The 16521-nt window shown below is 40.1% G+C and overlaps 1 protein-coding gene across 5 annotated transcripts in view; it reads right to left on the bottom strand.

Annotated features, from left to right (window-relative positions):
• HDAC4 (histone deacetylase 4) overlaps positions 1-16521 on the bottom strand; it is a 120546-nt gene that overhangs the window by 71660 nt on the left and 32365 nt on the right. For 3 of the 5 annotated variants that reach the window (XM_042446199.1, XM_042446209.1, XM_042446217.1), the window contains 4 exons: positions 16288-16438; positions 7789-7959; positions 2704-2824; positions 856-977 (listed from right to left, as the gene is read on the bottom strand). In XM_042446199.1, the coding sequence (XP_042302133.1) occupies positions 856-977; positions 2704-2824; positions 7789-7959; positions 16288-16438 (565 nt within the window). The remainder of the gene's footprint in view (positions 1-855; positions 978-2703; positions 2825-7788; positions 7960-16287; positions 16439-16521) is intronic. The other 2 variants (XM_042446227.1, XM_042446235.1) reach the window with 1 other exon arrangement.

Genomic DNA, 16521 nt, shown 5'->3' with positions numbered 1-16521 from the left:
CTAGTCTCTGGAGCAGCAGAAAACAAGCTTGCTCCCTCCTCAATCTGACATCCCTTCAAATATTTAAACAGGGCAATCATATCACCTCTTAACCTTCTTTTCTCCAGGCTAAACATCCCCAGCTCCCTGAATAGTTCCTCATAAGGCATGGTTTCCAGACCCTTCACCATTTTAGTCGCCCTCCTTTGGACACGCTCCAGTTTCTCAATGTCCTTTTTGAATTGTGGCGCCCAGAACTGGACTATATATCTCTGTACAGTGCACCCACGTTATATGCAGGCGCGCTTTATGCGGTCTTGAGCGTACGCACTCAAGCCGCAGAGAGCACGCAGGGCACAAGGGGCGGCACATCCCATTCAATTGAATTGTTCAATTGTTTCCAATGGGGCTTGAGCATAGGTGGAATTCACCTTACACCTGGGGGGGGGGGTGCTCCGGAATGAGGGCTGACTGTATAAATTTCTGTATCTCTACCTGAACATTCAGATCAACATCAGAGGCCTTGCTCTGTACAACTTTCATTGCCTAAGGCATGACAAATGAGCTCACAAAATGGAGCAAGCTGATTACTGCCCTGTGATATGTCTATTGATGATTTTGCTCTGATTTTTTTTTATTGCTGAGTCTTTTCTGTTGACCATTATTTCTGTTAAAGATTTCCTAATGTTTTTGTTGGTCTTTTACTTGCTAGGCACCTTTAGCATAAAAAAGAATATTAATATTACACACAATGATTGCAGTGACTGCACATATACATGAACAAATGATATATTTATAATTATAAATAATAATTAATGGAATAGAGAGTATGATTTATTCATAAAGGACTTGGAATGTCATAAAAGTAGAATTTACCTGTTTTTCTAAGTGGAAAATCATCTTTGGAATCATACATCCCTAGTACGGGGTGATTGTAATTGCCTGATACTCCACTTTGTGGTGGGGAACTCTGATCTAGAGAACTATGTTGTGTTTTCCTAAAGGAAAAAAATTATAGAGGTCAATAATAACAAACAATAAGTACAATCAATATGATTAAATATTTCAAATTCTGAAAACATTTGCCATTGTATATGAATATACATTTAATAACTGCCAGTGTTTGTTCTTTTGGTTTAATATAAATTCCAGTATTTTATAATGAATGAATGAATGAATATATATATATTTTACATGATTATAACACTTTATATATCTCTTACTTTATTTATTTTCCCCTGATCCAACTTTCCCACATAATACATCACTGCTGCAGGACTTTCACTGGTTTTCTGGCATTCACAAATTTCCACAAATACTAGATTTGACCTCTAAAATCTAAAAGAGTGTGTACCTATAATTCTGTTTATTAAAACTCACATTTTTTTCAACATATAATAAACCTGTATTTTTTTAGGGGGAGGGGGAGAGACCAGGAAGCATTTGTCTAAATGAGGGACTGGCAACTATGGCATACCATGTTTTTAGATTGCAACTGCCATAACCCTCATCAGTGAATACACAACTTGAAACTGACAGGAGGTGTAGTATTTATATATATTAAAATTTCCTGGGGGGTTTAAAATCCCAGGGGTAGAATTGCCTACACATTCTAAACTATTACTGGTCATGTTCCACAAACAGTCAACCCTCGGTATCTGGGGGGATCCTTTCTGGATACCAAAATCCATGGATGCTTGAGTTCCATTGTACCCAATGGCAGTGTTTGCACGCAGCCATGCCACCATTAGGGACAACGGGACTTCAAAGATGGCACGTGCACATGGCTGCGCCACCAATGGGACAACCTCTGTTTGGCCCTAATAGCAGTGTGGCCACATGCACATGCTGCCACCGGGGATAACAGGGGCTGTCCCTAATGGCAGTGCAGACAACATGGGCTTGCCATCTGCAGATGCTCGAGTCTGCAGATACCGAGGGCTGACTGTATTTATTTTGCTACAGTAAGTTGGAAAGCAAATTATACAAAGGAAGAGAAATGAACAATCAACACATACGATAACCTACTTCATGTTTTTCCTCCTACATGGACATGTTTTTAATACAGAAAATATTGTTTTTGCAAAGAAATGTCTGACAAGTAATCTCCTTGAATTATTTTATTGTGCATTTCTATTTTGGCCATCCGTTAACTACTTTTGTAGCAATTTTCTATTCTACTGAAAATACTTTTACCAGTATACACATAGTGTATTTCAAACATTTAACTTGATTTCAGTGAGATCTTAACAATTTAGTAGTCATGTTTAGGACTGTAGTCGTAATGAATACAATACCGGACACAATCTCACTATGGGGCTCTACAAACCACCCCAAAGGAGCGGCTCCACAACACCCCTTTCAGCGCTGGATTAGGGCCGTGGCAACCGCACACGGCTGCCCCAATCCAGCACTTTGCCAGCACTAAAAAGAATGGCAAAGTGATGCTCCTTTTAGCGCCAGCAAAAAGGTGCCTTTGCTGCCATGGCAGCAGCTTTTCAGTGCTCCTTTGGCACAGCATGTCTAAACACTGTGCCAAAGGAGTGCCATGGTGCCCCCCACTGTGCAGTTGGACGGCCGGCATCAGGGCATGCAGATGCCACGCGACTCCCCCACTCTGCCTTGAGGCCAGCATTAAATACCGGTCTGTTTAGACTCCATGTCATCTATTTAATCAATCAACAGGAATGGTAAGAAATACAGTATGGAGACAGGACCACTTACCCATACCAAAAGCGAGGGTCATTTGAAATGCAATGGTTTAGATTCCGCTGTGCCAAAGCTTTTTTTTTATTTAAGACAAACTCTTGTAATTTCATTTTTACTTCTGTGCTTGCCACGGCACCTGAAATACCAAACCAAAATAAAAAAATGTATATGTCCACTGCTTATAAGCAAAATATACACTGTAATTAGTTAATGAACTAAATCTCAAATTACAAAAGGTTAACTAAAACTTTGAATCAAACTTTTTCAATATCGTAGGCTATCAATAAAGAATTCTTCTTTCCAATAAGCAACTGTACAACTGCTGCTTGGAAATGGAAATTTAATCAGAGATTTAGCTTTCTCCTATAAATGGAAGAGCAGCTGAATATGATTTTACACACAAAATTATACTTAAGATTAAGTCACTTATAGAAGCTTCTCTTAATCAAAGGCATTTTAGAACAGACGTTTTGTAAATACTCAGGTTTTTGAGAAGTCACATCTGCAGGCAAAGGTTGGGGAAATGAATAGCTCATGTATTGAAACTGTTTTGAAAAATCTTTCATATAAGGATTTTTGTTCACAATATGTGTATAAAATAAGTTCTACATAATCATTCAATTCACAGTCAATCATCTGTTTTGTCAAACAGAAAATCTGGAATGTAAGAAAAATATGTATCTACAAAGTCAAGAACTGCATTTCCTGCAGCGTAATTTCTAATCACTGTTTACTTCACAAGACACCAGTCTATCAGTGTGTAGACTGATTCCTATGTTCTAACTTTAATGGTATAACAAACTTGACTATGTTGTCATCAGTAAGTCAAGATTCTATTTTACAGGAAAATCATAGTAAAAATAAGCCAGTAAGATAACACAGTCAGGTCTGTTATGCCATTAAAATATCAAGAATAGCTTCATTTTTAATGTGGAACGGTTATTTCCTTTAATTAAAAGTAGTCCAATGAGAAAGTATACAATGTTGCATCTTTTGATTTGGGCAAGGTTTTCAAATATAGTGCACCCGCACCATGCTTGGACACATTTAACGTGGCTTCCAACGTATGCGGAAGCCGCTTGGGGAGGGAAACATGCATGCGCCCCATTATTTCCTATGCTGCTCGAGCATAGGTGGATTTTCTCTTACACGGGGGGATCCGGAACGGATCCACCATGTAAGGAGAGGGCCCACTGTACATCTATTTAGTATTCAGGACAGAGAGCTAAAATGGTGGTGTGGTTTGAGCACTGGAGTATGACTCTGAAAACCAGAATCTGAATCCCCACTGAGCCAGGTAAAAACCCAATGGGTAACCTTGAACAAGTCACACTCTCTCAACCTCAAAGAAAGGCAAAGGCAACCCCCCCCCCCCTTTGAACAAATTTTGCCAAGAAAACTCTTTGATAGTTTCACCTTGTGTGTTGCGTGCCTTCAAGTCATTTCCAACTTATGGCAACCCTAAGGCAAAGCTATCATGTGATTTTCTTTGCAAAATTTGTTCAGAGGAGGTTTTGCCCTTGCCTTTCTCTTAGGCTGAGGAAGTATGACTTGCCCAAGGTCACCCAATGGGTTTCGGTGGCTGAGCTGGGAATAACTCAGAAATGACTTGAAGGCATGCCACCACAACAAAGTATTCAGGAAAGTTTGAAGAAATTATTTTGTTCTGAAACAGTTTTTCTACAAGTGGTATAAATCATGTATGCTACTTCATCTAAATTTCTGTCCTTTGGATGAGCATAAATTTTAGATTTCTCTTTATACCATCTTCACACATTAACAGATAAAAGTATGTCACTTGTTTATGTAGTCCTGAATTCTCTCATCTGTTTGGCATGGACTGCGCAACTCAGAAATAGATCAGTTCCAGCTATCAAAGATGTTTTAAAAAGTGTAATCTTATTTACAAAAAGTATGTGCTCTTTTATTATGTATGGCACTTCTGGTCTGCATCCTTCCCTAGGATTCCAAAATGACTACATCAAACAGATACAAGGGAAGAGGCAAGGATCTGGTATGATGTAGTGGTAGAGTGTTGAACTAGGAGTTGGGAAATCCTAGTCCTGATTCTAACCAAGTTATTAAACCCACAAAACATATTTTACAGAAAAATAGCAGTAAAAATAAATCAATAAGTTTAACTATGAATATTTATAGTTGAAACAGTAACTCCCTGATACAAAGCCATTATACCACAAAAAGTGGTCAAAAACAGGCTTCCAGGCTTCCAACTAAGAGCTGCAAGGCATCCAAGACTGCTGCTTCTCCTGTGAATATGCTCAATTTAACTGTTTTAATAACTGAGCAAAAGTCACAAGAAAGGAATTAGCTGAAGCACTGATGTATTCTCTTGTATCTATCTCACAGCTGTATTGTAAACCAGCTAAAGTTTATAAACATCAAACCACATTACAGTTTCTTCCAGGCATAGATAATTGTGACCAAAAGAAGGTTTTAGAATTGGTTTTAGAACTGGCAAATCAACTATAGCTGTTGAACTCTATGAATATCAATTGATCTGACGCAATCTCAGTGCTGAAAGTTAATCCTTTAGGTACACTAAAACCCTATTTAGAACACACTGAATTCTAAATTCTTAGTTACACTATATTATAAACCAACACCACCTTGACTTTCTGTAGACTAAAGTTCAGTTTTTGGATCGTATGCAGCCCACTACTAATTCCACACAGCTGTTTTTTAAACATCTGCACCAATACTTGAAATCTACAAGTTGAATTCAAATGTCTCCCAGCAATTTTCCACAGACACTATGCCATTTTGGGACAAAGATAGGAGATACGTACAATAATAAACAAATAAACGAGATGAAAGACAGATTCTTGCTGAAATCCTAAACCAAAGGCAAGCAACGTATAAGAGTGCTGGCACGTTGGCTGCACTAAGCACACCAAGGGTGACTTGTCTTTGAAACAAGTTGTGCAGGGTCATGTCCACCTTGGGTAGAAAGTGATTAGCATCAACAAGAGGTAATCATCTCCAAGTACAATGTGTGTACTTCACAGGATTTGTTTCAAGGGCAAATTGCTGGTTTCCAGCATTGCCGAAAAGGTATGGTAATAGTAAAAAAAGAAGAAGGAAAGGAAAGGAAAGGGAATGGAATGGAATGGAATGGAAGGAGGGTGAAAGCCACGGTTTGCCCTTTGAAACAGACAAGGAAGAAATGTTCAGTGTAATTGTGAAGACTGCTATAAACTCCAAGGCAGTGATGTGTAGCTGGGTTGTCCACTCTCCTTTATTTGTGGGGCTCTGCAGTGACTACCTCCCACCTCATTCTACACATGTCTTCTGTCACTGCCAGTGTTAGCTGTGGAGAAAAAAACTGAATTTCTTATGAAAATGGCTAAATTTTGGCAGTAAACCACTGAATGACACTTAAAAATATACATCTTCTGCTTGTTTTAATGGCTTCTCCCAATTTGCTACATAATTTCAGGTGCAGGAGCAAAGCAGCTGAGTTTGCAATACAAGGAGAGATTTGGACTCAAAACCACTAAATCTGCTCATCCTTGCACTGGATCCTGGGAACCAGTAACTATGGGATTTGATGAGGTTGTTCAAAGAAATGTCTTGATGTGAGGCAGAAATCCAGAAGGCTACCCACCTGGACCATTCCAGATATTGACAATGTTAGGTGTGAGACTAAAAGAGAGGCCCCTTTTGATGAAAGAAATCCGTGCTACCACACTGGGAGCTTTAATGCATTTCAGTCACAAGGATATACAGTGCGCCCGCGCCATACGTGGCCTTGAGCATACGCACTCAAGCCGCGGGGCGCACGCGGGGCGGAAGGGGCGGCGCGTCCCATTCAATTGAATGGGTGTGTGCACCTGTTGTGCCCCGCGCATGCCCGCGCCGCCGTGCACGAGCCCCATTGTTTCCAATGGGGCTCGAGCATAGGCGGAATTCGCCTTACGCGGAGGGATCCGGAACAGATCCCCGCGTAAGGCGAGGACAGACTGTAGATTCTTTACTAAACTATTAGTAAAAGAGGACACAGAGGCAAGGAGTATTTCCACCATTTTTATAGTAACCACGTATGCCTTGGTTATCCCATTCAGCCCTGAAACATTTATATAGCCTCTCTGGATTCAGATGCAGTTTGTGCCCCTAACTAGTAGATAAGATGTTATCCAAGTCAGTGAAGACATACATACCTGCTAGACAAAGAAAGGCAATTGCTGCTGCTAGTACCTTGGTGCAGAAGAGAAAACATGATTGCAAACCTAGCGGGCCACTATACACAATCAGGGATTACGTTAGCAGTTCTTCTCTTACTAAACACCCAAGCTTTCCATATGCAAATGGTTTGCCCTGCAGCATTATGATTGTCAGTCTGGCATACAGCCAACCTGAGACATGCCTCCAAGCCCTCATGTATACCTCAATGAGTGACAGAGGTAGTGCTGCCTCTCTCCACTTCTGCAACCTCTTTTTAAAGAACACATTGGTGGTGGTAATTCACCACCAACAACATTTTGCTCTTGGTGCTTCTGCTTCCTCACTATGACCTGAAGAGCAACTGAACTGACTACAAGGTGCATAAGGAAGCTCCAAGTGGCATAGTGTACTTGCTTTCACTGCCATGGGTATGGATGCTACCAAGCTGATGTAGCTCTTTAAAGGATTTTGGCCATTAAGTTTAGCTCAGAATAGGAACAATTGATCCTTAACAATGATTGTCTCTATTCCCTTCCTAATGAGGACATGAAAGTAGGTATTGACTCCAGGTGATTTCCCCGGAACAGTGGTCCCCGAACTGTGCTCTTTAAGGGATTTTGGACTTCAGCTTCCAGAACCCCAGACTATTGGCCAACATGGCTGAGGGTTCTGGGAGCTGAAATCCAAAATCTCTTAAAGGGCACAGTTTGGGGGCCACTGCCCTAGAACATACCAGGCTTAATTGTGTTTGGGCAAAATCTTTCAACCGTGTTAAGGCAAAGCCTTTCAATATCTTCATAAAGACCTTACATGGCCTTTAAAAATGTGTTAAAACTCAGCAACAGAATGTCTAAATGCTACAAAGATGAGCAGATGGCCACCCATCACATTCGCTGAAAGGGCTGTTGGCCAACATACCAAGATAGACTTTTTGCTGGGGCACTGCAGTGCCTGGTGTTGCTTGAGCTTGGAACAAAAGGATATGGCTTGTTTTGAGCTTTTCATCCTCCATTTTTACAGGATTGGAGAGAGCCTTTTTCTTAATCTCCATCAATACTGTATTCAAGGAATCATCAAAGAGATGTCTGCCTGAGAATGGAATAGTAGTGAGGTTAGGTTTAGGCTTGATATCTACAGCTAAGGTTTCTCAGCCAAAAGTTATGTCGGGCCAGCATCGCTGAAGCCTCAGATCTAGCTTCTAGCTCATTATGGGAGCAATTCTGTGGTTATGAAGAGTTCACTTCACCCAAAACTGTGAGGGTTGTACACTTTCCCCGCCATCACCACAACTGACACCAAATTCCAGGAGATACTGTAGTCCTGTGATCCAGGAGGATACCAAAACATCCTCATACACCACATATACCTATGAAACTAAAGGGCAGAACATCTTTTTTCTTTTGTGTTTCTAATGTAGCAAGTCCCTAAATGCCCAGGACCATGTTCCATTGGAAACATTTTGTAGAAAAACTGCAGCAGCCATGGATTGTGGAGGTAAGGGAAAATTTAATTTTAGAGTAGTGTAATGCAAACATACAAACTAACCACATATTTTAGAGGTGGGTTTTTAAATGATTTTTAATGACAACATATTCCAGGGGAAGAACAGTCAGACAAATAATCCATATACAATGACAGTCATTCATTAAAGTATACATCAAGTCTCTAACATGAAGGGCCAATATGGGAGTGAGGAAAAATACAGGGGGGGAGAAGGCCACTCCTTTTTAAACTCTAAACTCTGAGTCTGCCTCCTTAAACTTGAATGAGGAATCTTATCCAAAACGAGCTTGCCTCCTCTCCTTGGGGGAAAACAAACAATAACAGGAATTGATTAGAAGAGAAGTACGGTGGATCATTAAAAGAAGCTAAAAGAATAGATATTTTTGGCCTTCACAGTGACAATGTTGGCTCTATTTTTAATGTATTTTTCTTTTGGTGCAGCGTTTCTAATATACCTCTTTTCCTTTCAGTTTTTAGTTGGCACCAAGAATTTAAAATTATCTGCTTTCCACAATTGTGGATTAAAAAACTTCCCGATTTATTTCAATTATGTAACTATCTGAGCTCTGGAAATGTTTTGACATTATTAATGTTTATGAATAATATATGATTTGACAGAAAAGCCACCAACTATCTGAAGGGCTGTAACAAAGAAGACACAGGAACCATAGGACTCAAATTACAAGAAGATTCTCACAAATCACTAGGAAGAACATCATAATGATAACTGTATGGCAATGGAACTGTCATCAGACAGTGGTGGACCTTCCTTCATTAGAGGTTTTTAAACAAAGGTCCAATAGCTATTTTGCAGAGATCCTTTAAGTGTGTGCTCATGCACTTGCAGGGGATGTATAATTTTCTGTCTGTGCTCAATAAAGTCCAAGGACACTCACTTTCCATCTCATGAAAAAACACAGTATCAATGACATCATTCACAGCTAACCAAGGCCCGTTACAGACCGCTCAAAAGGGGCGGTCTTGGGCCGCTGCCGGTTGCAGCGCGGAGGAGCCGCAGCAGCCAAACCGCGCGACTCCTCCGTGCTGCAAAAAAGGAGTGCAGAAATCGCACTCCTTCCGACAACCCGGAAGAGCCGCCGCAAGTGCCAAAGCGCGCACTCGCAACGACTCTTCCGGGTTTAGATGTCCGGACGCTGTGCGTCCGTTACGTCAAGATGGCCGCGCCCGTCTGTATAGGGCGCCGCCATCTTGCTGTACGGAATACGCGCGAGGGGCAAGGCGCGTCCGGAAGCGCCGCCCCTCGCGTGTATTCCTGGCGCAACGACGGCACCGCTTAGGCTCGTCTGTAAGGCGCCCAAGTCTGGGCACTTCTTAGAATACAGTCTACATAAGCTGCATAGTTTCATTTTATGTAATTGAGTAGGTCTACAGTGGTGCCTCGGGTTACGAAATTAATTCGTAACGCGGCCGCTTTCGTAACCCGAAAAGCCTTCGTAAGCCGAATTGCCATAGGCGCTAATGGGGAAAAGCCGCGATTCCGTGCGAAAAAGCCGAAAAAAGCACCAAAAGTTTTTTCGTAACCCGAAAAAACATTCGTAACCCGAAACAATAATTCCCTATGGGATTTTTTCGTATCCCGAAAATTTCGTAACCTGGGTATTTCGTATCCCGAGGTACCACTGTACTTACTTGTTCTAAACATTATGGTAATTAGGTGATAATCCATGCATGCTTTCTACAGAAACATCTGAATTTGAAAATGGGAAATTAGTTTTAAATCTATGATGTAAGATTTAATTTTATATCCATGTATCTGGAAAAAGCCCCTCTAAACTCAGTATCACTTACAAAAATGTACCATTAGATTTTTTAACCCCTTGTCAAAATGCTTTGATTTAAACTGATTCGAGAACCCAACAGCACCTGCTGCAAACAGCAAACTATAACAGAACAAAATTTTATGGTGGCAGAATTTACAGACATAGTCTGGAAAATCAGAATGCAAAGGGGTGTTTAGCATCTTTGAGACTCCTTTTAGACTCAAAGGTACTACAAGATACCTTTTCGGTAAATTTTTAAGACACTGATAGTGGTAATCTGTTTTCCCATTCAAATATCTTTTTGAATGCAAACTTCCCTACTACATACAATCCTGACATCTGGACTAAGATGAAAATTATTTTTAAAGAAAACAAGATAGGGAACAAATACAGCCTTGCAAAAAGATAAATACATATTATAGTCCCTGTAGGGGTTTTCGTACCTAGTCTACCCACATGTAAATAAATGGTTTAAAAAACATCCCTAAAACTAAAATTCAGATTTAAGAAAAATTGGTTTAAAATCAACTGTTCTGAGATTCCCAAAAAATCTATTTGTTTTGCAAATCTATCAAAACTTAAAGCACTGAATCCTCTAATGCAGTGATGGTGAACCTTTTAGAGACCGAGTGCACAAACTGCAACCCAAAACCCACTTATTTATTGCAAAGTGCCATGTCCCTCTGGCTTTCTAATAACAAACTCTGGCAAACTCTATGCTGGGGGGTGATGGCACATGTGCCCACAGTGAGGGCTCTGAGTGCCACCTCTGGCACGCGTGCCATAGGTTTGCCATCACTGCTCTAATGCCACAATTTGAACACTGTGTTTGAGTCATTGTGGGATTATACAGGTTTGAAAAATTGTGATTTCATTTTTATTTAATTTTTTTTATCCAAAGTGGAAACGTTTACTTTATCAGGTCCTTGACTCACCCCAATGTATTTTTGCAGAAGGGAAGTCTTCACAACTGAAGACAAGGATTCTCCCCACCAACACACCAGTATTCTCAAAACATGGATGGGCTTAATTTGTGTCAGGATTCAGTCCTGGAGCAACGTGAATTCAATATAAAACTAAGGGGCTCGACAGACAGGCCCGGATCACTGCAGCAACCAAATGGCGCAGCAATGATCCTCTCCCTCTCAGGAGCAAAAAGAAGCTGCTGAAAGCAGCTTCCTGGAAGGGGTGCAACTGGCACACTCACGTACTGTGACCACACGCACCCTTTCCGGACAGCACCGTTTTGGTGCTGCGCCACACTCATGTAATCATAGGCAAGCCATGATGGCAGCATGCCACCAAGAATCCTATATTCTTGAGTTACATCAGATATGTTATTTTATGTATTCAAATTTATGTGTTTAAGAAAAGTATTATTAAAAAAAAAATCCTTGAGCCGCCTCAACCAAAAGTGCACTAAATGATCAAGTAACAAAAAATAATTACCATATGTAGTCGTGTACAAGTTGACTTCATGTATAAGTCAAGGGAAGGTTTCAGGGTCAAAATCATGGATTTTGATTTGACCCGTGGATAAGCTGAGGGTGAAACCCTGGGGGTCTATAACAAAGGATGTAAAGGGGAAAACACCACTTCCTTCCCTCCTTCTCCCAAGCACCTAACAACACTTCCCAGGTGCTGGAGGAGAGGTTTGACAATCAGACTGGGGAGAAAAGGAATTGGAGTTAAATGAGGTGTTTCTTTGATGGAAAGAGAAGGCTTTAAAATTGGACCTGGAAAGGAAAGAAGAGGAGCTAAAAGAAGTGTTTCTTTGATGGGAAGAGAAAGCTTTCAAAACGGACTGGTAATCACTTTCACACACATACACACAAAACTCCTGCCTCAAGGCACAAAGAGTGGGGTAACAGGCAGTGCTTGTTTCAGGACCTTTCTAAGCAGTATTAGTGTACTGACCTGTATATAAGTCGACCCAGGATTTTAGGGTCAATTTTGAGGCATAAATATCTTGACTTATAGTTAAGTATATACAGTATTAACACATCCATTATAATCACACTGACATGTGACCAAACTACACAGAACAAACGAACAAAACATCTAAGTACACTCAGTCCTTTTAAGGGTCTTCATAGCTGAGAATAATTAAATGATACTAGAAGGGAGAAATTAATTTGCCATCCCCCTAATTGTGCCCTACATTTGATTTTCTCTACCTCAGGTTTAATAGATACACGTTTTTGCATTTTCTTTACAAGTGAAAGTCTTTTTTTCTAACATATCTCAAAAGCTTTTGCTTTTAAAGTAATGTAGTGATGAAAAGGATATGATAATGTTGCATTCACCTTATAAAGTGATGTTGCATTTGCTTAATAGCATCTTACATATTTTTTTTACTTTGCTTGCTATCAGGGTTGGGGAAAAAGCAGGTTAAAAAAAACCAAACCCAGGGTTTGTTTGTTTTTTTAATTTAAACCAGTTTTTCTGCATTAGCATGTAGGACTATACCAATATAGCACTAAATCAGAAAATTAAGTAACAAAATGCAGTTCAGATGCTATGGCCACTATCTTTAAAAGGTGCTCTTATAAAACAGGTTGTTTTGGTTGAACTTATGTTAACTAAAGGATTTGTTTCTGAATGGCATTTTTGCACTATAAAATAAAGTGATTAAAATGATGCAACTGACATTGAATACTTGTCTCTAACAATAGCAATAGCACTTTACATTTCTATTCTGCTTTATAGTGAATGAAGAACTCTCTCAGTGAAATAAATAAATATAAGTGGGTTTACAATGTGTTAGCCAATTGCCTCCAACAAGCTAGGAGGCACTCATTTTACTGACCTACGAAAGGATGGACAGTTGAGTCAGCCTGGAACCAATCTAGGACCTATCTCACAGCATTGTGGCTACAGTACTGGCATTTAACCACTGTGCCACCAGGGCTCCAATGAACTGTTAAAATAAAAAATGTTTAAATTTAAACAGTCATTGTTACAGTGGGCCCTTGGTATTCATTGGGGTTTGGTTCCAGGATCCCCAGTGGATAACAAAATCCATGGATGCCCAAGCCCCATTAATTATAATGGCATATTACAATTGCGTTCCTTATATAACATAGCAAAAACAAGATTTGCTTTTTGGGAATTTATAAATATTTTATCAATATTTTCAAGCCATGTGGATAAAAAATCCATGGAAACATAGACCAACTGTATAATTAAACTGTTTCTTACTTCACTTGTTGATTGTTATTTAAAGGCAATATCTTCTATGTTTTCATTGTTTAATACAAGCATACCCTGCCTTTCAACAGCTCACTTTCCAATGTCTTGCTCTTTCGACAGCAGGTGCCACTACATGTCATCAACTCCTTTTCCACAGTTTAGAATGAAAACACAAGGGCTCCTATACAGCAATTCCTTGAACTTCCTTCAGCTGTTGAAGTAGATATTCTTTATGAGTAGGAACCACAGTCAGGTTGGGCACAAATCATATGATACCACAACTCCACAGTACAGTGATACAGGCATACCCTACTAATTCGACAAATTAGGGATCAGAGCACATATTGGTTCAGTATTTCAATGATTTCCACTTTTTGACAGTGCTCTGGTTCCTAAACTGTCAAATTGGGGGGGGGGTCCCTGTACCTGCAAACAGGCATAATTATAACTACCTGCTGGCCAATTTTAAAGGTAACCCCAACACCTGAAAATTAGTTCCAAGATCCTAAAACTCAGGGATTAGAACCATACAGCTGTGTTTTTCATGGAGCTCACCAACCACTGTACTTTGATGCAGGCCCTGGGCCCCTCTTATAAAATGGAAATAGGGAGCAGAAAAAGGAGACTTCCTGGGCTTTTTGGTATTTCTTAGAAATAGGGTGGAAAATGCATGGTCCATGGGCTGCGTGTGGCCCTCAGGGGCCCATCTTTTGCCCTCAAATACTGCCTATGAGTGAATGTAGGTGACAGCTTTGTCATGTTTTTGCCCCCATAAGCCTGCTTAGGCCCAAGAGAAGTTTTCTCTCAAAAGGTATTGATCTGACATTCCCTAGGTTAAAATTAGAGAACCAAAAAAAAGTACTGAAATTGTCCCCACACTATAAGGGGCCTTGGGAGGCAAAAACATGTTTTCATTTTTCTTCCCTGAGGCATGTAGTTAAGGGTGCAAGAGGGCCAGATCCTATCCCCCATGAGTCACCCACCCTTGCTTTACAAAAAGGTAGAATCATAGGGTTGAAAGAGACCACAAGGGCCATTCAATCAAATCCCTGCCACACAATCATAACAATCCAGGCAGATGGCCACCCAGCCTCTGTTTAAAAACTTGCAAAGAAGAAGACTCCACCACTCTCTGAGAGAGTGTATAGGAACTTCTTACTGCCAGGAAGTTCTTCCTAACATTTAGATGGAATCTCTTTTCCTGTAGTTTGAATGCATTGCACCATTTCTAGTCTCTGCAGCAAAAAACAACGTTGAAATGCACTCATAGCTGTGTCCTGTTTTGCCTGCCAACCACCTAAAGGTATTCTACAAAACTGAAAGGGAGCTTATGGCCAGTTCCAGTTTTGTTGGGTGGGACCCAGAGTAGCAAAAATGGTCCCGGGTCCCCAGGAGTTTATCTACCTCCACTTCAAACACATTTGAATGCAACCCTCTTCATACAAAATACAAAACCGGTCTACACGTTACATTAAAAGTAGGGCTCTTAGGGAAATGGATATGATTTTTCAAGCACCTTTCAAAATTTAAAGCCTGAGTGTTATGAATACCAGAAAAGATCAAACAAATAAATAAAACATCTAGGGCAAATCAAGCCTGAACTCCCTCTAGAAGCCAAAGTGACTAAACTGAGGATATCATACTTTGGACACATTATGAGATGGTATGACTCACTGTAAAAGAGGATTACGTTTGGCAAAGTGAAAGGCAGTAAGAAAGGGTAAGTCTGCTTACAGGTGGATTAATTCAATCAAGGAAATCATGGTTGTTTAGATCTGAGCAGTTTTTTTAGACATCCTCTAATAAATCCCCTGCAAACCAACAAGGCTTGAAAATTATGTCACTCGCTGGGTCAGAACAGGCCTTCAGAAGGACTATCTGAATGTGAATTTTTACCCCCACATGTGATACAATTTTTGAATACAGTTTTAAAAGGCATAAGACAAAGTTTACAAGCCTTGTCAGTAAATCAGAAGCAGGAGATGAAAAATATGTGAACATGAGGTCATGGAATATGGTGAGAAGTTGAAGCAAAATAGGTAATCGGTTAACAAAGGGGTAAACTCAGAGGATGTCCTAAATGTTGCTGACAGATGTGCATGCTGAAACATGTGCATAAAAGACAGGGGACATGGAGCTTGCCAAAAAGCTACTCAGTTCTAGAATGTTCCAAAAAGAGGCTACTGCATGTGGACAAACCCATTTGGGTGATTCATACAGACCATGAAGAAAAATTGCTAAAGGGTTTAACAGAGCTCTTTTTGATCACCAACATTCTTGGCATGCACACATAGGAATGCAAGCGCCATGTAATAGTGCAACACAGAATTCTGCATGATTCAGTTTATCTCTATCGATTCTTTCTTATTTGCACATATACAAGTTACTCAATCTGAGTAACTTCAACCAAGCAGAATGGAAGCAAACATAAACCTCTCAATCCTCATAATGTCCTAGCATCGTTTGCAAACATGCTCATGAATGGATTGGCAAGACACACTATGGCTCATAGCATAACCTCCTACATATATGTGTGTGCACGTGTATGCGTGTCTTTGTGTGCACAAGTATTATATAAAATCACAAAAAAACCCTGCAAATATGCTCCATAAGCTTGCATAAACAAGATTGTTTTGTGAAACTGCCAAACCAGTATCCTCTGGGTAAGGTGAGTTTTCAGCTACAACAGAAACACTTTCAAAATGTTTTATCAATTAAAATTAAAAATATTATACTCCTCTTTAAATTCCTTCCTTCAGGTTATAAGCACAGTAGCAGTCGGCGTTAGTACAGCATGAACTTTCATAATGGCTCTCATTTCAGAAACATATATTTGTGTTACAGTGTAACTGTTCTGAACAGTAACCAGATAAGAGTTACCCATCCCTATCTGTGTATCGCTACACAGGTCACTGACATCATCCACCTTGCTGATACTTACTTTCTTTCCCTTTCTCTTTATTTTTAAGCTGCTGCAGTTTCTGTTCTCTATGCTGTTTCTCTAACTCTTGCTCCTGCCGATGTTGTTCTAGTTTTCTCTGGTGTTCCATGAGTTCCTGCTGATGTTTCATGGCAAGAATCTCCTGCTGTTGCTGTAGAGGAAGAAAGGTGGAGCAAGGAAAGAGGGGAACAGTAAGTTTACACTATCTTTATCATCTCAGAGTAAAACTTCTTA

The sequence above is a fragment of the Sceloporus undulatus genome, chromosome 1, assembly GCF_019175285.1.
Source record: "Sceloporus undulatus isolate JIND9_A2432 ecotype Alabama chromosome 1, SceUnd_v1.1, whole genome shotgun sequence".
In the NCBI taxonomy this organism is placed as follows: Eukaryota; Metazoa; Chordata; class Lepidosauria; order Squamata; family Phrynosomatidae; genus Sceloporus; species Sceloporus undulatus.
The sequence above is the reverse complement of the archived record's forward strand: the minus strand, read 5'-3'. Positions and strand labels throughout refer to the sequence as shown.